The 23,292-nt window shown below is 38.2% G+C and overlaps 1 protein-coding gene across 2 annotated transcripts in view; it reads right to left on the bottom strand.

Moving 5' to 3' along the window:
- Positions 1–16,113: 16,113 nt before the first annotated feature.
- Positions 16,114–23,292, bottom strand: part of LOC113034802 (gamma-aminobutyric acid receptor subunit pi) — a 73,801-nt gene continuing 66,622 nt past the window's right edge. For both annotated transcript variants that reach the window (XM_026189856.1, XM_026189855.1), the window contains 3 exons: positions 23,039–23,191; positions 21,439–21,629; positions 16,114–21,227 (listed from right to left, as the gene is read on the bottom strand). In XM_026189856.1, the coding sequence (XP_026045641.1) occupies positions 20,862–21,227; positions 21,439–21,629; positions 23,039–23,191 (710 nt within the window). In that variant the 3' untranslated portion in view covers positions 16,114–20,861. The remainder of the gene's footprint in view (positions 21,228–21,438; positions 21,630–23,038; positions 23,192–23,292) is intronic.

Here is a 23,292-nt window from a genome sequence, read left to right as displayed (position 1 = left end):
TTCCATAATAGTCCTATTTACCTCCTGTGAGGAGATTTGGGAAAATAAAAAACAGTTTGACATTGTTTTAAAATTGTATGATAGAATGATGAATTCAGCGCTGTGTCGATAATGTACAAAATACTTCCTAACTGTATACATGTGGGCAGAGGTCGGGTCCTTGCACCCCTGCTGTTGTGGGAACTGCTTAGTTTGCTTATGCTTTGAGCTGGCTGTGATCCGGTAAAGTAAAACAAATAAATAACCCAGCCTGAGGAGGTGAGACCCCTGCTGATCTGCTCTCTGCCTCCATTCCTGCCTCCTGTAGCCTGCAAATGTTGCATTTGAGACATTTTGATCAGAATTCAATAATGGATATTTTTCCACCAAAAAACGTCGACAAATATTTTGCGATTGAGTGAGTTTTGCTTGGAGCATCAAGCTTAACATTGCATTATTTTTCTTCATTTTTGTGTAAGTATAAGATGGAATTCTTCGGTTTCTTACACCCATATCCAGAAAATTTTATCCAGTGAACAATAGGTCAGCTTAACTGACCTATTGTGTAATGGTATTACATCATCAAGGCACAATGTAAAAATGGTCAAAAATGATCAGTTGTATTGGTAATTATATTTATACTTGTGAAAGTTTAAATCAGTGCTCAAACTTATTTTTTATGAAGCTTGAACTATAATTACAGTACTGTGGTTTCGTAGGTGTAATAGCAGAACATCTAAAAGCACAAGGTTAAATTAGGCTTATAATATGAGCAATTATATGACACATTATAATAACCATTTTTTTCTTCATGTTCCTCTTATTTTATCAGACATAACAGTTAGAGACATCACATGTGACAGTCTAATAGTCTACTGATCTATCTGACTGTTTAACTGTATATGAAAGCTGCCTGACGCTGTTTCATTAGAACAAGCAACATGTTTTTTTATTATTTTTTATAAACTGGAAAAAGCATTGTTGTTGTATTTTAAAGGTAGATGTTCCTTTTATTGATATTCTTTCAAAAAATAATACACACAAGCACTGAGGTCCTGCGAACAGATATCTTCACTCTAACAAAGTAGCATAGCATTTTCCGCTGTAGTGGGTGTGAAGCAGATGTGTATGCCATTTATGTTAGTTCCCCATCTCAGTTACTATTGTTGATATATAAACATTAACAGGACGTTTAGCCTCGCTAAAGAAATTTAACAACAGTGGCAGTGGGAAGGAAAACCACCTTTTTAAAAGGATGAAGCCTCCAGCAGAACCAGGCTCTGGGAGGGGCCGTTGTAGTGCTACATGTACTAAAGGTACTCAGGCTTAGTCTTGTATTTACAGAAGTTAATTTCTCTAATACTTATATTTATTATAAGCAGATACTCACACATGCCTACTTAAAAAAAAAACAGCAACTAATCTATCATTATTATTTTTGCTGTGGATTATAATCCCTGAAACACTTAGATCCAAAGTGTAATTAAACAAATGTGGCCTTATTTGAAGGATTACTATCAGATTGATGTAAGAGAGTGAGAGAAATGCAGTGAACAGGCTGTTGGGTGAGCTATGTTTACTGACAGTATATGAACAGAGAGAGAGAGGCGTACTGTGGTTTAAATGCATTAGCTTATATCAATAGGAACCACCTGTGGTTTCAAGGAGAAGACTCCCATATACATTTGTTCTCTCTAGGTTTTGTGCTTTGAACAGAAAGTGTATTTATTAAATTTACTTCATCCTCATTGTTACCTTAATTCTGTGCGGAAATATTGAAACACTGTAGTTTAACTGTTAATAATTGTAGGGTTGGAACTCACCGTCCGTTATTTTATTAGTGATGTTTGCTGCATACATCTGAAACAAAAACACATAAAAAGCACAGTTGAACATAATGAACATAAGACAAGAATTCTACAAATTACTGCAATTTTTGTCAGTTTTCTAGTCTTAGGCTTCATTTTCATTAAAATCCTCCAATTCAAACTGCCAAAGCCTTCAAATAGAGCCAAAACAAAGGTTTTATCTCGGCATTTATTCTTCATTACAAACAGACTTTCAGGTGTGAGGTGGATGCTCTCTACGTGTCTGAGTAATTCACTGTTCTCCGACTGTGTTTTTGCTCTCCCTCAGTGCAGGAGTGATCATATCTTCAGCAGTGACGTAAGCTGGGATGTGATTTTCCTGCAGAAGCCTAAGGAAATGTATTCATTTTCAGTGTATGCTCTGCATAGTCTGTGACCATCAAGGCTCTGAATGCTGTGATGCATTCAGTAAATGATGTGGAAATAAGTTTCCCAGACGTCATAAAGTGAAGTTGAATCCCTGCTGAGAGTTTTTTTGATGTTTACATTTTAAAAAGATTTCTGTGCGTGTATTTTTGTTTGTGGATGACAATATACCAGGTTTATGTTGGATGGTACAGCTTTGACAACACTTTGAGACATATTTTTTCCACCAGGCACCCACACAGGAAATCAGCAACTTGAACTTCATGTTGGAAAGACTGCCTCAGTCATAGTTGACTCTGCATTCTCTACTTTACCTCCTAATGTTTCCTAATTCAGAATGACTTCCAGCAGGACACTGGTGTCAGTGTCTCTAACCAAAGAATAAGAAACAGACTTCTTGAGGGCAGCCTGAGGGCCTGACATCCTCAAGTCAGGCCCTCCTGTGCTCACTGCCCAGCACTGTGGAGCCCAGTTGATTGTGGGGACGCACATTCATATCCATGGAGGGACACACTCTTCTACAGGCTAGACTACAAGATAATTAAACAATCATCAGACACTAAAGGACAGACAATTACACCTGTACTAGGATTTCTTTTCACCACAGTCTAAAATTAGGTTACTGTTTAGCTCCATTTTTGTCTTAAACTACCAAAGCAAAACACCAGGCTAAATAACCTATTTGCTGTTTGCTTTTAAAAGCTGCTACTTGGTAAACCTGGAAATAAAGCAAAGGAAATGCTGACTGCAAAAGCTCTACAGATAATAATTTCATGATGCACGTGTAATAAACCAGGTAAGTGTAACCAATATAAAATGAGGGTACTTCTGTAAAAAAAAGATAAAGCTTAGGAAAGAGCAACAGCCTGTCCAACCAGTCAGAATACACAGCCTCCTGTTTGTTTTGACCAATGGGAATACAGACTGCTGCTGTGTGTCCCGCCCACCTACTATGTTAATTACAAAATGATGTCAAATATGATGTATACAAAAAGCTAAGTTGTGGATAATATCTAGAACAGTGTAATTAATACTGGTATCATTCCTCTGACCCTGTGTGATGACATGTTATATTTTTCTTTGTATCCTGGATTGTTTCTGTGGGCGATTTCTTCACTCATTTAGATGACAAGCCTTCCCGTCTGGACTTGGAGAGTGAGAGAGAGATTTTTGTGATTTTTTTTTTCTTTTTCATAATTGTGTCTGAGAACCATAAAACTGTGGTGGTCAAATCTATGGTTCTGTTCACTAAAGCCAGCTTATTCTTTAAATTCCCATTCCTGTCTCTGTCGTGTTTTCATAAGTGCCAAATCTGAATCATGAAGTCTGGAAAAAAATGGATGTCATACAACAGGAATCAGTCAGAATTCCCCGTTCTGTAGTTGCTAGTTTAACAGGATTAGAAACTGATGAGGAAGTCTCCGCCTTTCTCCAGAAATATGGCTCCATCAACGCTGTTTCCACGATCCTGATTCAGATTACCATAAGCACATGATTATTGAATTTTCTGAAGACAACCAGTGGCACCTCTAGACTCCATGATTTTGACAGTGACAAATAATGCAAGTAAGCCTCTTACTTCTCCCGTTTTCATTGAGAACCCGATTGAGCTCAGCTCCTCACAGACTCTTCCAGTCTCATCTGGATCCAGTACTAAACCCGTAATTGATGTCAATCCACCAGCAGTCGTAGTGTTGAGCAATGAGAGCTCACCCCAGTTTGCTTCACATCATAGACTCGGAGGTTTTTCAGGCAAGGGTCCACGTCCCAGCCATGAGGCAGATTACAATACATGGCGTGCCAGTGTGAAATCCTTATTAAAGACCCTTCCGTGTCTGACTTGTACTGCACACATGACATACTGGACCGTCTCCTTCCTCCTGCTTCTGAGATGATTAACCTCTCAATTCCCAAGGGTATTTCTGAGGTTCCTGCTCGAAAATGATATGCCCAACATGAATTGAGTATTTCTCTGCAATAACAAACTATGTGAAAACAATCTTGATCTCAAAATGAAACTAATTTCATCAGAGGTGTAAATATTACAGCAGATGTTACTCACACAAACAGACAAAAACCTGATTTCTTTTCCCCTTGTCTAAATATATTTTTGTTTTTATAGCATGAAAATATGCTAGAGAAACTCTGGAATATCATGAATAAACATATGGACATTACCTGTACAAAGATTGATGCTAATGAAGTGAAATACAGCAAGGTTACAGAGGTTTTAGTAAAGATGTATTTATGCGTTTTTCAATTTGGCACCATCTGTGAAAGTTGAAATATCTCAATTACTGAATAACAGAAAGTATCTAACTTTAGGGTGCCTAAAAAAATATATTTTTTATTATTCAAATAACACTATAATAAAGGATTGTGTTTGACTCCCAACGGAGACCACTTATTAAAATTCCAACCCTACACTACATATTCACACTTTTACCATTTATTTCTGGTCATCATGCCACTTTACTCACAGTTCTAACATGCAAGAAAGAAAGCAAATATGGAAATACCCAAACCTTCAGTTTTTTATTTATATATTTACAATTATAGCATTTATTGCTACTCATCATGCCACTGTTAAAAGCAGATATTCTGGGGGGATAAGAGGCACAGAGGGACATTGCAAGCCTTACAACAGACTGGCATTTTCATCTGCTGGATGACTATATCCTGGCACCTCCTGCAGTACCTCCTGTAAAGTGTAGCATTGCTGCCATAATAACGTGGAATGCAGGTGAGTGTGGGCGTACTGAGGCAACACCAACACCAACACCCCACATTTCTTCAGCAAGCTGCTCCTGGAGCCTTTTTTGTGTTCCTGACTCCTGCTCCTGACTCCTTAAGCAAAATAAAACTCTCCATAACGGCAATGTCCAAGAAGTCATCACCACTTCATTATTTTGTGGCGAGCACTGTAATATCCAATCAGAGCGTCAGACACCACCCATGTTCTTATTGTAGTCCACTACATCAAGAACAGGTACCGCCTTTTTCGTCCACTAGTGATGGGAAGTTCAGGTCTTTTCAGAGAGCCAGCTCTTGTGGTACAGCTCCCAAAGAAAAGCTGGCTCTTTTGGCTCCCAAAATTTCTTATCATCTGTAGCATCATATTTTAACCTTACTTGGCAAATATGAATGCTTTGTTTGTTGATAAACCCTCTTGCATTTAGTGTTTCATGAGAAGCCTTATCATTGCCTAATTTTGTGTATTTATTCTGTTACAAAAGCAAGCATTCTTATTTTTGTTTAATATTTTAACTTAAATGTATTTGTGATAACTGATCATATGCCTCAGGGGTACCAATTCCAAACCAACAAGCAAAGACCAAAGTGTATCTGTGAACTTACTGGCATGAAGAAAGTACATACAACCTCTTACCATCCCAGAGGAAATCCCCTTGAGAGATTCAATCGTGCTCTTCTCCAGATGCTTGGGGAACACTCAATTGGTCAGATAAACTCCACTGGAAAGTCTTGGTCAAGTTTTGGTACATGCTTATAAGTGTACAAAGGGTCTTCTCTTCTGAAGATTAGGAAGAGTCCCAGGTTGCCACCAGTAATGCATAAAACAATGCAACTTCCAACAAAGCCAGATCTGTGGGCAAGTGGTTGACTCAACATTGCAAACTGGAGACAGAGTCCTCCTAAAAAATGTGAAGCTGCATTGACGCTGCGTGGGAAGAGGATGTTTACATAGTCCTTAAGCAAGCTGGAGACAGTCAAACCTGACAGTACAGATGGACCTGTGTGGATTTCTATCAGCAGCTGCAGAACCTGACATAGTCAAAACTCACCCAAACAAGAAAGAGTGTCAACAGTTTCCCTTCCACCTGATCCTCCTACAACTGAGTCCCTTATAGTAGTGGAAGGTGAGGAAGTGATTCAGGGTGTATGTTATGATGACAACTCACTTGAATGTGACAGCTCACCTGAACTTGACATGTCATCTGAAGCAGGCATCTTGCCTGGACTGGACTTGCCAAAGAATTCAGAGTTCAGATTTGTGGTGGTTTGAGGAAATTCCTCTAGATGATGAGATGAGCTCTGATGCAGCATGTGATGAAGGATTGAGTGATGTAAAGAGAACTGTGGCTGAACAGCCTGAACTCGTGAAGATCCAGGTTAGTGAATTTCAAATTACTGAACTATCCCTTCATCGCTTCATCGCTCTCAAAGCAAAGCTAGCTGAGATATTGCGTTATGTAAAATTTGCCAATCCTCTGATAACGATGATAAATTCTCTTTTTCAAGGCCTTAGTGTGGCATTGATTAGCTCTTTTAAATGAGTTTGAGAAACCAAATAGAAATTATGTTGGAGATGTTAAAGTCATGTGACTCAGTGCCACACTGCAGATGCCTAGGGACGGGCAGGAGGGGAGGATATAACCCAGATAAAATGAGGGTACCTCTGTAAGAAATGATAGAGGTCAGGAAAGAGAGTGTGTGTGTCCCGCCCACCTGCTTGTGTCTGCTGCGTTGTTGTGTGTGTAGTTACCTGCTGACATGAGGAGGAGAGTTATAAGAGACTGAAGTTTTGAGATGAAAACGCACTGGATATAAGCTTGCAACAAACCCTACTGTGGATAAGTTCAGCTACTTTCAGCAGTTTTCTGAGCTAAAAGTAGTTGCAGTGAGTAAACAGATGCATGTTTGGAACAGTCTTTATTTTGCAATTTACAAAAAGTGAATTGTTTGAGATTTTTATTTGAATGGAAATTGAATTTGAGTAATCTGTTTTTTTCTAGAAAGGTTCAGATGTCAGTTTACCTGGTTACACCCAATATTAAGAACTGAGAACTAACACTTGGCCAAGTCTTTATCCTGGTAGTTTTATGTATTTTTTTAGTTTTTAGTGATTTTTCTTTTTTATAATTGTAAGTACCGTTAAACTGTGGCGGCCAAACTTATGGTTCGGTTCACTAAAGCTGGCTTATTCTTTAAATTCACATTTCTGTCTCTGTCTCATTTAAACACACCACTGTGCTCCTATAATCAAACCAATTGGTCCATTAGTATAATTCATTTAGGAAGTCTTGTTACTGTGTTACATAAGGAAATCCCCCCAAAAAGTTTATTTAGTTCAAGCTGGACACGATGTTTTTCACCGGGAGAAACATTTCATCACTCATCCAAATGACAGAAGAATGAATTTGTGCAAACAACAAGGCATGTTCAAATGCCTTCCATTAAAAACATGCTCTATAGTACACATTAAGAGCAAAAACTGCAGTGTTAGTGTGTTGTTGTACTGCTTGCCTTTCATCAGTTAGTCTGTCCTCCTACCCTGGCAAAAACATGGTGGTAGCTACTTTTAAATTCTGCACTTTTAACAAACCCCACAAACCAAGTTGTTTTAAGCAACTAGGGTTCCTGGCAGGGCTTCCTCACAGTCTGACTGTGTATTCTGTATTTTTCCCTTTAAGTCTGTATAGCTTTTCATTGTTACGTATGAAATGTAACTCTTTTAGGATGATTTCAGGTTGATGGTATTCAGTAGTCTCAGAAAGTCATTTTACCTGAAGAGTAAGTTCCAGTTTGAGCTTGAATTGTTATATTGTAATATGTTTTAAAATCATATAAGTGTTAGTAATTGCTGCATGAATACGATCACTTTGATCATTTCATATGCTTATGTGAGGGAGTTTGCAGTACAAGAGAGACACTGTATTTCAATTTAGTTGTTAAATCACAATGAATGATTTCTCTTATTTCTATGTCTTTAATTGATTTGATTGAATTTTTTTTTTTTTTTGAGGAGACATTTTAACATTTTTGCATCATAGCACCCATATTGCTAATAACATTCACAACAGCTGTACAAATTGTGCACCCGGGTTCAGCAGTAAGACTCCCTGAGTCACCTGAATATGAGAAAGTGGTCATTAATTTTGTTAATTACACCAATACATTTCGCGCTATGACAAGTCCAATGTGTTGCACAGGGAGTCTTGGTGTTGGCTGCAGATAAGACAAGAAATACAAAGTGATAGGGGCTGAGCTCTGTTTCATTTGCTCTACCAGAGAGTGTCTCCCATTCAGACGGATTCCACTCAGCATTGCCCATGCTAGTTACACCCCTTTATCTAATGTGGGTGCAAAGACTGACATCTCTGTCTGCTGTAATCAGTTTACACGTGTCCGGTTTGCAGCTCTTTGTTGCTCTGACTGGTTGTAGGCCAACTCAGTCCAGTTGCATTGACGGATTTTGGTCTGAGTTTGTTGATTAAAAACGCAAGTACGAGGTTCCAGACTAATTTGAAATGCTCATGTGTCCGACATAAAGACAGGCTGCTCTTGGCTTTGTATTTAAGTGGCAACGCTGCTTCATTTTCATCTTTCATCTAGTGGAAAAAAATTATAATAACAGCAAAATAGCATTACTGAGTCGGTTGAGGAACCGCAAAGGTGCAGTTCAGCTGTGCTTTTTCCTCACTTTGACCTGCCAGAGTAGGGAAATCACAGTGTAAATAATACAGTGAATGGCATCTGTATTCTGTTTAGCTCCTGCAGATACTGTACAACTTTTCTCACTGTGATTGTTCATGTCACATGTTCACATCATCCATGATGTCTATGCTTTCCTTCGTGCATATAAGAAGGCATGGTTCCATTCTGTTTGCCCTTTTGAGGATCAGAGCATCATTTCAGTTCCTCCATACATCCATCCATCTTCTTCATCTTCTCATTCTATGACCGCTCTGTTTTTGGATATGGACTGTTTGCATTGACAGGTGCACTTGCAACACTCTGGCCTGCATGTGCATGTGAAGAACATTCACCCACTGTCTGTTTCAAATTACACATTGTAAGTTTTCCCCTGGGGGGGGGGGGGTTTATATTAGATTTGAGGTGAGAAAAAGAATCCATTGAGTTAACAAATCTTTTAGAGTGTTTAATTTAAAAGTATTCATTTGTTTGTTTCCAGAGGGAGCCACTCTGCGTGTCCTTTATTTGCACGAATGAAAGGTGGCTAAATGAATGCTTTGTCTCTCAAGGTAGAGCTGTGTGAATGTACTGCCACCTACCATGAGCTTGCATAATACCAGAAGTCTGGACGTAAACACACTTTAGTCGCCACTCACAGAGCTGACAGCATGATTACATAAGTGACTTTAAATGACAAAGTCATGACAGACTCAATACAGACTGTAATAATATGCTAGAATGAAACGGCCAGGGTTTATTGCAAAGAACAGAGACATGAATAATCTGATTAGTAATATTTGCTATAATAGTATGAAAATCACAAGAAAAATTGAAAAACTGTCTCCACGTGGTTGTCATCTGGTTTGTTTTCCTGGTATCTGTGATTCATGTGAGAAACCTTCACCATGTTTAAAGTGTACTGTTTGGGACACAGTGCACAAAAGATGAAAAGTCTCCCAGTCCTATGGATGACAACTGATTTTTCAAGTTTCCTATTTGCTATGGTAACAAGCCTGTACACGGATGTCCATCAACTCAGGCTTTAATAATTACATACCTTCCATATAAATACCTTTTATAAGTCCTCCAAGTAGCCTGTGGAGATCCTCAGACTCCCCCATTCAGAGAGCTTAGTCCATGAACAACAGGGGAGTGTGTTACACATAGTGAGCTAACGCTTAAAAGGTTTGATTGAAATTCAATTTGCAGGGTAATGGCCCCAATGGTCCAAATTTGCAAATTGCAAGGTAATCTGATTGACACGGAATGGACCACAAGAAGTGAGGAAAGTTATTTTTAGTTCAAGTGCTGCGGCACAGAGCAGTTAGCAGGTACTTGTGCCTGAGCTGTTCTAGTTTGGAATTCATTTCTGTTTTACTGTCTCGTTTAATCACTGTGTGAATAATTATATTTATATTCTAACGTGCTGGTTTTCCCCCCTCTCGCTGTCAAAATCCTTATATTCTTGTATAATTTCCTTATCGTTATAATTCAGCTTAATTGTCAGGCACTTGGTTGTATATAGTCAGTAATATTTAAATTGCAGTTTTCACTGATTGATTGCTCAGCAAGAATTATTGATTCTGGTTTTGCATTTTTTAATCGTTTCAGGTAAACTGCGTCTAATGAGGTATTTACTGAGAAGCTGATTTATGATTTATTTATTTTTTATATAATGCTTTACCTGATTTTTGGTACTGACTGAGTTGCAGATGCAGCTGAAGTTGATTTCTACAATAGATTGCAATGCATTACAGTAAAAGCACACAAGAAAACATGTATATACTTTACTCTAAAAAACTAAGCAGGCTATATCCTCACTGCTTCTATATGAATTAAGAAGGATATGTAGCAGTAATCAAATTAATGCACTTGAATTAAGTGATCATCGGCATGTGTGACTGCCCCTGTAAAAGCAGCGTTTTGCTGAAGCATTCAGGTGTATGTTAACACAATGCTACACTCTTGGCACGCTCAGGAATTCTTAAGAAATGTTTATAGATATATTTTTAAAAAGATAAAGCATCAACATCTCAGCTACATCTCAGACTATACAGGCCTTAAGTAAGTAAATGTTATGCTTGGAAGGATTACTAGGAGAAAACCTCTTCTTTCTGAAAAGCAGGGGTCCCCATGAGGTGATTTGGGTGCCTTGCAGTCACTGAGTTGACCATGAACCAAAAACCAATTTGAGGCCAACTGTTCAAAAGATTCAGCTTGGCCCGCATTGGGTGATGCAACAAGGACAGTGATCCCAATCATAACATCAAATCTTCAACAGAATGGTTGAAAAAGAGAACAATCAAGGTCCTGCAATGATCCAGTCAAAGCCCAGATGTCAACTAATTTTTCAAAACCTCCATGAACTAAATCAATGTTGTAAATAATGATGTAGGAGACGGTTAAAGTCATAAAGAACTTCAAGTTATTACTGCTAAAGGTTGTTCTACAAGCTGATGAATCATAAGCTGTGTGTTTTTTATGAGACTGCAGAGAGTCCTGTGAAAACTTTATTTTACACACGGTTGTATCATCAAATACTTCAATGAGTGTGGAGTGGTGATCATTTAAAAATTCCACTGGTGTGTGGTAGCCTATATTCTTGTACAGTACAGTGAGAATGATGGGGCCACCTTAGAAAGTGAACCTTAGACAGCATATTATAGACATAATGATAATAATAACCCATACGTCTTAATAATTAGCTCATCCAGACCTCGTCACTGTGCAGTAATAAGCAGGTTCAGACTGGATTTTTACTGAATGCCAGTGGTGAGTTACAATTGTGGTCAGTGGAACTTTGCATAATTTTGTTCCAGTTATGGGCATTTAAAAAGATAATAATATGGGTGACGAAGGGTTACTGTTCCCCTTGAACATGTCTTAGTGAAGTGTTGGCCAGTCTTCAAGTCGCTGTAATTCTCTTGAAGGGATGAAAGACCATTTTTCTAAAATATATTCAGTCATTTGTTGTTTTGATAATGTTGATGGAGAGAGAAGGGTTTAACATGTTGATCTATAGCCAGCACACACAACAGGATACAAATGTTTCATCACAGGATAAAAGTGATCACTCAAAACAAGTGTGTGATGATTTGCAGTGACCTTTCCCTCTAAGGGAAACAGTCGTAAACAATCTCAGCAAAAACCATAATGGGTTCAGATTCCTTCACTATAGACGTCAAAGGTTCAAACTTGTCTTTTGTGTTTTAAGTAGACTGAATGATCCTCCAAAGACCTTAATGCATTATCTAACTCTAAATAAACTGTATATGTTATCATAGAAAGCCCAGGTACAAATCAGTATGCGATACTATTAAAATTAGTCATGCAGTATACAGTGACTAATGCATGAGTGTCAGGGAATTTAATTAAATCATTTGAAAAAAGAAAAATAGATAACAGAACCGTGCAAAGGACTGTGCACAGTTTAGCATATGAATTAGCAGCAAAGTGCCTTCGTGATTTTCAGGATATCTCATGAAAAATGCAGATTTATGCACATTTTATGCATGAAAACGAAGCAAACAGCATCAAATTGCATGCATATCAATAAAATGAAAAATTTTGAGCTGCAGGTTAGCAAAAAAAAAAAAAATCAAAAAGACAACATGAGCGTAATTGCGACTGCATAGCAATCAGCAATCACACCAATGAGGATGCTTATTATGGTGATCAGTTCATTAACTGGATGCAAGCTTATTCATTTCATAAACATAGTAAGAAATTCTTATAAAGGGTAAATACTGCAGCAGCAGGAGCAGCATTTTGACAGTTCTTTTCTTTCTATGAAGGATTCATTTCAGTTTTATACATCAAAAAATATAAACGAGCAACTTCAAACCAATCAATCTTGTCAATTCATTAAGATTCTTATTAACGCTGCAGTCATATTTTCAGCTTCATAATTTGCTTAAACCATTCCGTCACACAAGCTGAACCCCATTTTAATGAGCATCATGTCTTCTCTTGTCACTGTAACCTGCGGCTCCCTGAAGACACAAACACTAAACCTGCACAACAGCAAAACAACAAAGTTCCACACATGTAATTGGCTTAAAATATTAGAGGGGAGCGGGTCAGTACATTTTTATAATAGCGATTTCTCAGTGCACCAACATGCGAGTCAATCTTTTTATGGTTTGCTGCACAGTGCAGCTCTTCTCGCACTGCAGTGGATGTGAGTGATGGTTAATCGTGGTTCTATACCGCCATCTCGTGGCGACATTGAGCACCACGCCCTGGTGGCAGGAGAAAGGAACACGCCATGGTTTGAGGAGGTTAAAGAGTGTGACTGTTTACAGAATTAGTTAATGACGGACATGTCACACCTTTCTCGTTCAAGGATCTTTAAAGGGTTTTGGATGCAGAGACACAAAGTGGCCAGTGTGGCTGGACTTAAAGACAAAGCAGGAATTCTTGTTGCATCAAAAATGTTCACATCAATTCGCTGCATTCTTCTAAAATGCATGCTCAATTGTCTGTCAGTAAACCCAAACGACATTTATCTGCTCAGCTAGATTGCAATTACTCGCAGCCTCTATCTCCTGCTACACTCCATCTGATTGGACCACTATTGATATTCCACAGACTGTGAGGAAAAACAATTGCACACATTATTTTATATTCCCGTGGGAGTTTTCTGTCGAGACAAATGCTGTATTGCTCTCACTCAGGCTGCTACATCCTCGAATCTACCACCCTGAGATGTGTTTTGATGTTGTGATAACCTTCCACTTCTCAGCCTCATTCAGTCCAGATTCAGGCTCCAAGTCCTGTGGGGAGGGTAACAGGCTTCACACTATGACTCATCTTATCAGTTTTTACACTGATATAAGCGATAGTTCCGAGAGGCATACAGCCACCCTAAAAAAATGATGCACTGACTGTAAGGAAAGATGTTATTTTTACAGAGATTGTTGTCCAGTTGAGAAACTGGTTTAACACAAGTAACAACATAATTGTAACTGTAATGTAATTACTTCATCCACAGTATTAAAATACAATCTACTGTAGAAAAGTGAAAAATATAATGTGATGACAAAAATACTTTACTATGGAACTGTTACACCCAACGCTGTTTTGAAATTGGATGTAACAGTGGGTGGATCACTTCACTTTAACATAACTTTGATAACTTGTTGATCACAAAATAAGCCCCCGCTTTGCATCCTTATTCAGCTCTGATATGGATCTTAACTTATAAAATGAACTTAATTTTACCTTTTGTATGATGCATTAAAACAAATACCTGGAACTGAACTCTCATCAGAAAATCTTTAATTTAAACATTATTTTTGATCGACCACTATGCGCTTCTTTTTGCCTATAAAAGGAGCAATATAGAAAAACCCTTTGATGAGTAAGGGTTGTAAAATCCTTGTTTCTAGTATTTCTTTGTGTGCTCTGTTTGTTTGTTTTTTATGTTGCTGTCATCAACCTAATTGGTTGGTTAGGCTGCTCAACCCTGGTTCTGCTGGAGGATTCTTCCTGTTTAAAGGGAGTTTGTCCTTCCCACTGTCTCCAAGTGCTTGCTCAAAGGTGGTTGTTTGATTGTTGGGGTTTCTCTGTAGACCATGAGGTGACTGCTGTTGTGATTAGTCACTACATAAATGCAATTAAACTGATAGACTTGTACTATTTTAGCTAGCTCACGCTCAAACAACATCTCAGTCTCCTGAGAATCAAACAGTGGATCATAAGAGCCAGTTACTGTTTCCACATCTTCACTATAACATGCTGTTTACCAGCTCTTGTGAATGCATTATGGTGCTGCATGTAGTTATATGACCGCATGCTTCGTGTTGTTAGTTGGTGCTAGTTGACTGAATGCTGCTTGGAGCACACTTGTTCTGACATCTTTCAGTATTCTCAGTACATGCTAAAAGGTTGTGATAATGTTTTGCTGGATATGTCAAAGCCAAGACGTGACTTTTTTTCTTGTAAATGTTCTAGAGAACTTCCTGCTGAAGATATGTAGTCTGTGTCACTGTGGAAACCCATGATATATAAATGGTGGAGGAGAACCTGAAGCTGCAGAAAATGCCTAACAGAGTCAAGCTGGCAACCATGAGTCTTGAGTGCTGAAGTGCAACTGCAAAGCCATGTCAGCTTTGATTGGATCAGATTTTCATCTTCAGGGCCACAGATAGGTCAAATCCAATCAGTTTTATCTCTGCAAGCGATGCTATTCATGATGAATGCTACACGGGGACATGCAAGCTGCCTCAAGTCTGCATTGTTCATGGTTATTTAAGAAGACTGCATTATTTACATGGTGTAAACAATATCAAGGATATTATCAGCTTCATTTAGCAACCATGTGAGCACCACAGGGCTACGACACAAAATTTTGCTTAGAGGGTATCATCAAGGCATTCAAGCTCCCTCTCATCACTGAGCAGGTCATTCCCGATCAGAGAACATAAAACATCTGCCACGGAGAGGCCCAAATCTGCACCTTTGATACGCGTCACATCATGATCTCTTTTAAAGGGATTTCTAGATTCTGGGAGATTGATCCAGTAGAGGATCAGGATTTACAGTGTGAGGATTATGAACACTTATATTGGAAACATTAGAGCATTTTACACCTGCCAGCACAGAGATAAAAAATTGAGGTCAGACATTCAATCCTATCATTCATGCCCTGAGGAAAATAAAGTTAAATATTTAAAATATCCACCAATTTTCATTTTAATATTACTGTAACAGTATATGAAAGACTTTTGCCCGGTTCGACCCTGTTTAGATCTCATTTATGTTTATTTTTTGTGAGTAACTGTGTACATCTACATCAACTGTAGTTCTAACTTCTAATAGATTTGTTGTGGTACAAGCAGTGCAGCGTAATGCATGTATGAAAAAGTCTTTAGATTTACAAAGAACACAAACATATACACTCAGTCCTCCAAAGCTGGACTCTGCTGCAGAAATACTTTTTTTCTTCACCCTTTTAATAAAAAATAATTTATTTAATAGTATAAGGAGCTTGGAAAGAAAAGCATCTGGACTTTTTTTTAAAAAGTTGGTTGAAGACTTATTTAATAGTTTGCCCAAATTCTCTACTCTAGATGATGAAAATGTTTTAAAAATTCAGTTAATTTCCAATTGGAAGCACCAAACAGCAAAGTGGCTTGGTATGTCTTTAAAGAAAAGCAACCTACTGAATTCGCCCCTTTAAAGAAATGTGTGTTTGTGTGTGTGTGAGAGAGAGAGAGACGACCTCACTCGGTATTCTGCTGAGTCAGAGCTAAGGGAGCTGGAGGACATTCCAAACATCTGCAACACAAACACATTTGCATGTCTGAAGGCTAGCTGGTCTCTGATTCTGCATTTGTAATTTTGATTCTGGAAAATGATGCGACTTTCAGACTGCTGTGTTGGTTGATGATGCCATAGTCATACACAACACTATAGTTACTATAGTTACTATACTATAGCTGTATAAAGAGTGTCAACAATGAACACGTTAAACCTCTTTTTTTTATTGCTATCATTCATATTCATACACAGACTAAACATGCATAGTGTTACTATTTATTTACAATAAGGAAACTGAAGTCTATATTAACATGGTACTATAGTGTATAAATAGATTGTACATGAAGATGTCCCAAGAACTGTGAGGCTGTTATAATAGCCAGTGTCTCCTGGAAGATTGACAGGTCCCACAAAAGGACAGAAAGGGGGGGGGGGGGGGGGGGGCAGTCCAACTGTTGCTCCAAACATGTCCAAACGATCTTGTTTGCACCTTCACCGTCAACAATGCTGTCCATTTAGAGCAAACAGGCATTTACATTGTAGTTGCAACTGTGGAGCCATACCTTAGGACAACCTTACGACTCTGTGCGTCCACACTGACAAGATGCTTCAGTGGTTGCTTTTGTGGTTCTTTGGCTCCATATTGGCATTCATTTCTTGTACTTTTCACTGAGAAGATTACTATCAGAACTATGACTGTGGTGCCATATTATATAAAACCCGGCAGTCTATTTTTTATCACGTTAACCTTTCCCCCAGATCAGTGTGTCCAGAGAACACAGTCACAGATCATTCATTTCTTTCAAAGTTTTGAAAAAAAGTGAAAAAGAAAACAGAAGTTTGAGCAGATTCTTACTTTAAACTCAGATGAGAGCCCAAATCAAATGAAAATATACATCTTGTTCATGAAACAGTCTTTTCTTACTCTTTAGTGATGATTCCTTTCTATCATGTTGAACCAAAACAAATCAAGCAACGGAAAAACCCCAACAAAAAACAAAAGATACGATTGACAATCATGCAGGAAGAGCATAAACAAAAAAATATCCTACTTTTGTATTATAATCAGACAAAGATCAATCAAAATGTTTGGTAGTTGATGGTATATTCAAAAATGGTTAAAAGGAGAAGTAGAAGCTAAAATGAAGCACATTCAAATATGAACAATTTAGCTCGTCACTGCACACTGAGAAGTAGTTCTTAGAAATGGAACCTCTGAGACTTGTATCATGGTGAAACTTGTACCAGTTTTCATATTAAATGAGTGAGATTATGTCATAGCAATACTGAGTACTGAGCAATAAATAAACATGCACCTCTGATATTCAACTGAATCCTGTTTTCTATCTGAAATATGAACTTCATGCTATTTCAGAGTTCTTCAATGAATAACAAACATGACATAACTTGAAAAATCTCTTGGGAACTAAAGGGAAACGAAGAGGAATGGTTGAATTAAATTGAAGTCTTTGGTTCTTTGGTTCACAACGCTGACAGAGAATGTGCTGTATCATCTCAACTGAAACAGTTGAGAGTTAACAGTTTACAAAACTGAAGAGTTCCACAGTTGAGTACAGTCGTTTACATGCACTCATAATGTTCATGAGGGTCATTTTGTGTTTTTAAGGTTTTCTTTAAACTTGTCTTTTCCAAGGTGGGATGATTGTACAACATCTTTAATGATTGTAAAGAAAAAAAAAAACAAGAATTGGGTGTTTGAATTTCTTTAGATATTTGCAAATCTGCACAGCCTCAAACCTATACATAAAGGCTCAAATATAAAGCATGCATTCAAATATTCAAAGTGCCGCTCAAGGTTCTCCGATGTCTTTTAACTTGACATGGCCAAGGCCTATTAACTTCTCGTTCGTGATCATCATTGACAAAAAGTTTTTTTTTTTGACAGCCCTCATTCAATTGACCAGTACTCATGAAAATGGGGAAGTCCAAGAAACTCAGAGAAGATCTGAGAAAGAGAATTGTAGATTCACACAAGTTGGTCAAGAAGGTCTCTTGGCACCATTTCTATAAACTGCAGATTCCAAGATTGTCAGGTCAATCAACTTTATATCAGTGGAGGTTCAAATGTTTCACTAATTTGCCAAGGTCAGAAAGAAGGCCCAAAGTTTCACCTTTAAATGAGAGTAAATTAGTTAGGATGTTTAGGAACAACTAATAAACCACTAAGAAAGAAGCTTGCAATGAACTGGAAACGCTGGGACACCAGCGTTACTATCGACAGTAAAGTGAGTTTGATATCACCACGGACTAAGAGGGTGCTATCTGAAAAAAAAAAAAACGCCTCTGCCTCAAAAGCTCACATCCAATTTTCCAGCTGCCCACATACAAATGCTTTCTAGAGAAAGGTTTTATGGTCTAGTGAGACAAAAAATGAGCTATTTAGCCACAATAAAAAAATGTGAGACTTTTAAAGCTAAGAACACTATTATACTACTAGCCAAGCACGGTGGTGCTAGCATCATGCTCTTGGGCTGTTGTGCTGCCAAGGGTCTTAATACATTCCATAAAGTGGATAGAACAAAAAAGAAAGGAGGAGATGATTATAACTTGGATACAACTGGATGTACAACAGAAATACAATGATCCCAAACACACATCAAAACAGGTTTTGGATGGGACAAAGCAGGCTAACACTGAACATCTGGAATGAGCTTCCCAAAAACTCTGATCTCAGCCCCATTGAAAATTTGTGGTTTACGCTACTGCACAAAAGTCTTGCTTTTTAAAGTTATTAAAGATGTATCATATACACAATCATTCCACCCTGGAAAAAGAGCAGTTCAAACAAATGATTAAAACCCCAAACTTACCTTGACATCCATGCCAACGTTGAGTGTATATAAACTTCTGACCCAACAGTACCTCAAACATTTCTATGTATTTTCCATTTAGATAACTTTCAGATGACAACATCCTATTTAAATATTTTATCCATTTCATATTTAAATCCATCTTAAAAATTTTAACACTTTAACTGTCCGATCCATTGAAAAACCACAGTGAAAACACTACCAGCCAACCCATAGAGAGAGAAATACTGCATATATTTATCACTGTAACATAGTACCTGTCTGTATTGGTATATGTCTGCTGTCCTTTATATTTACACCTGTGTTTTCCATTATGCCTGCCAGTTAGTATGGAAACCCAAAAGCTCCAATATAAATAAATAATAATACAAATAAACTGAAGTATACAGATGATCTAATGAGATTATTTCAGACACTATTAAAATTAAGCTACTATAATTTATAAGAAATGTTTTGTTCTACAACGTGATTTACAGGATGCCATTTTCAATGACGCTTTATTTCATGTTAAGTTTTTCATTAGATATTAATACTTTTTCTTACTAAAACTGCTGTGGAAGAAGACAACATATTATTCATGTGAAAAATTAAATAATAATTTTCAGTATGAACTTTTTTCAGCCTCTTACAGAGAAATTTTGACCCACTCTTCTGTACAATATTGATTTAGTTCCATTACAGCTCTCTTAAGGTGCCACTACTGCATTTCAGTCAAGTTTGAATGTTGTGCAGTCAAAACACCTTGGTTCTTTTCTTTTCCAGCCATTCTGCTGGAGACTTGCTGGTGATCTTGTGATCATTGTCCTGTTCAATGACCCAATTCCAGCCAAGCTTTAGCTTCCAGGTGGCCTTGAATTTATCTCTAGAACACTTTTGTGTAAAGACTCCTGTGAACGTTTCTTTTTTTTCTTTTTTTCACATGACTATAGAAATTATGTTCCTACAACAGTCTTGCTAGCTGGCAGTTATATGTTTAAAAGCCTATTTTATTTTTGAACTCACAAGATTAGTCAGCGCTCTAAAATCTAGCAATTTGATGAAAAAGAAAATAACAATCTGGACTGAGAAGACTGAGAAGCTAATCTAGCTGGTTGGCTGGCTAGCATACTCTAGGCTGGGATTTAACAAAAGTAAAGAGTATTTCTACATCTAAAGGCCGAGCACATATATATATAAAATCTCACTCTATTTATTAACATGAATTTTCATTTGTAATTTGATATTTATTTATTTAACATGGATCCCTTTGGACTTCCATATCTTGGAGTGTGCAGGTGTGCTTCCCTTTATGAAATAGCAGAACAGATTCATACCGTGACAAGTGCCATTAAACTGTTCACGATAGCCAGATTTCCAGAATACAACTGAAGGTATCCAAGGCCACTACATTTATAGAAATGAAAAAAGGGTCATATGCAGGCTGGGAGAAACAGTACTGCAGTGAATTAAAAATAACTCACACAAGGACACAGAAGAATGAGAGCTTTCAACAATGAGTAGAAAGCTCGTCCTTTGGAGGTTTATATTTCTCAACACATGCTCCATTGTAGTGATTTTTCCACCTCCCTTGCCTGTCGTTTTCAGCCCTCTTCTGCCATCTGTTACTTTTGCTATTTCACTCTAAATGTTGTGCCTGCAGGCAGAAACAGGAGTTGTAAAATATCAATGATCAATCCATCATAAAAGAGACTCAAAGTGGAATGTGAATTTGTTCACACTCAATAGCACAGGCGAATTCTGTCATAAAGCCTTCAATTACAGCTCCATCCTAAAATAAATATTAAAGCGTGACAGAATTTATAAAATATCACCATGTCATAGTCAGGTAGGCCAATTTTTATCAAAACCAATTCCATCAAATTTTAAGCAATGTCATAGTTTGAGTACTTATTAATATTTAAAATGGAGCTGCAATTATGAGCATTCCCTTTTTCCACCAGAACAATCCCATATGACAATGCGACCTCGCTCATGAGTCCAAATGTAGAAGTTTTACACATTCAACCCAAAACACACCTGAATTACACTTACTGTACGTATGTACAGTAAGGTACACTTATTGTCTACTAACACTCTCCATCTTAAACTCTCCTGGACATATGCAGCACTTAAACAAATGCTAAAAGTACAGATAATATGTCCAGTAGAGTAGGTTAACAATGACAAAAGACAGTGGAAAGGTGACTCTGGAGTAGTTGTCTATATGGTGGGGGTTCTCCACATGACAACAGTGTATGGCGCGCAGAATCTTGCGGAGGGTGGCCAGAACAGTGAGGCACCAGTTGGTGTGCTCTGGAGGTGCCGCCTCAGGCTTGGGCTCACTGCCTGAGGGGCTAGAGGGCCTGACAGCGAGTTCTGTTGAGGCGGGAACTGAAGGAGAAGTTGCAGCGGGCTCCTTGCGCCTCTTGGCCCTGTTGGAGTGAGTGGAGATGGTGGTGACGATGCCGTTCATTTCATCATCAAAGTCGTACATTCGGTGGCCGTACTGCAAGATAGAGAAGAAAGATTAGGTTTGAATTAAAACAAAAACACAATGCGTTTACATCCGAGAAATCCAACTTACCCCAAAATGCTCATGGTGACATGATGATGACGATGACAATGACAGCGACCACCATGATGAACACAATGACTGTGACAACAGTAATGACCACAACAATCAACAGTTAATGTAAGTACATCCAGGAGTATCTCACCATGAGCATGTGTGCATCAGCGTGAGTGAGGGTGCAGAAGTGGGCCACAGCGTACTCAATAAGTGCTCCGAAGATAAAGCTGAAGCAGATCCCCAAATACACATCGATGGCCTTGATGAAGCAGTTGGCATTGGGTAGTGATGTCCGGGCTCCCATCATCAGAGTTGTCATGGTCAGTACTGTGGTCACTCCTGGCACAGAACACAGACAGTGGTCAAGTAGGATTCTTTGATGAACCACTAAAGACCTAAAAAGAAAACCACGGTTTTTTTTTTTGGTTTTTTTTAACTTAGCCTCAGGCCAAGGTCAGCTTTGAACGGGAGTTATTGGTTGTAAATGCAGAAATGCCAATATAAAGCTAAATGTTGATAACCCAATGCATTTCAACAAAAAAATAAAAATACAAAAATAATCCAGCTTTTGCTCTTCATAGCACCAGTTTTACCAATGGAAACTCAGGTGATGGTTTTCGTGTTTCCTGGCAATATGCTGACATACTTTGTAAAGAAAATGAAACGAGGCGGGATATTTGAATGGACAACACAATCCATAAGTATTATCCAAGTCGAACCCTGCACTGAGTTGCACCTTGTAATCTCACTGCTGACCTTAGTGTGCAATGAATGTAACAGCAAATGATTGTCACGACTGGGCGGCCAATACAGGGAAGAGGACTCAGACACCACATGGAGGCTCGGAGGTACAAACTCAGGGGGCTAAGAAACTGAATGAACTCACTCTATGGCAGGCAAAAACTTCAGTGTTACTAGATACAATACTAGAATATTTGGACACTATGAACAAAAGCAGAACTACGAAGCACTAACTAGGCTAGAACTATCTCAGCAATAGTCACAAGACATGAAAACATAAAACAAGAGTCACACTACGAGTGCGGCAGCAGAGTCCAAAAGGAAAAAGTCTCTTTAGCCAGATGGGGGAGCAGCCAGGGAACCCGACACCAGGTTCCAGAGCAGGCACCCTAAGGTGGAGGATTACGGAGCTACGCTCACAGAGTCATTTTACAGGTGGAGGCAAGGCTTGGGGGGGGGGAGTAAGGTCCGGGTGAGACTAAACCAGTCCAGGTTCACTTACTGTGAAAATTTACATGCTTAGATGTTTCCACTAGATACAACTTCAAGAAATGATCATCTAAAATCACAAACTGAAAATCAACACTACCTACCAGTAAGTCCCTGATCTCAGCTTCACTGAGTAAAAGCTGAAAATTCCAAAAGTCAAAACTATCACAAAGGAGAAATCCCTTTGTGAATCCTCTGGTGAGGTCCATCAGTTGGCAACCATTACAAAACAATACTCAACACAGTGTTAAAAATAAGCATTTTAATTTGTCCGGTTACATCTGAGCCCATCAGAAATTGCAGATGGTGCATTTAACTTCTTAACTAAAGATGAAAGTCTACACTTTGATTGCATCTCAGTCACTTTAGGTTCACTATGATGACTGACAGAGAGCAGGACACAGCAGCAATAATAACGCTTAAGTTGCAGAGCAAAAATATATGACATTTGCTCAAAAAGAAATGTTCTAAATCTGATTCTGATGATTGAATGAACAGAAAAATGGATTATCCCATACCTATGCAAATACGTGCTGGAACAGAAGACAAGGAAATCCAAAATGAAACCCATGAGAGGACCACCAGCAGGCTAGAGGGGACATAGGTCTCCAGGATGAAGTACAGAATGCTCCTCTTCAGCTCAAAGTGGAAGACAAGCCTGGGATAATTGCCTGTAAGAAGAAAGACAATAAATACACTAAAATTTAGTACATTTACATGTATTGATGTAATGCACAATAGTCTTTAGTAACAAAACACTGCTTTTTAAAGA

The sequence above is a fragment of the Astatotilapia calliptera genome, chromosome 13 (genome assembly GCF_900246225.1).
Source record: "Astatotilapia calliptera chromosome 13, fAstCal1.2, whole genome shotgun sequence".
Taxonomy (NCBI): domain Eukaryota; kingdom Metazoa; phylum Chordata; class Actinopteri; order Cichliformes; family Cichlidae; genus Astatotilapia; species Astatotilapia calliptera.
This window is presented reverse-complemented; position numbering and strand designations above follow the sequence as displayed.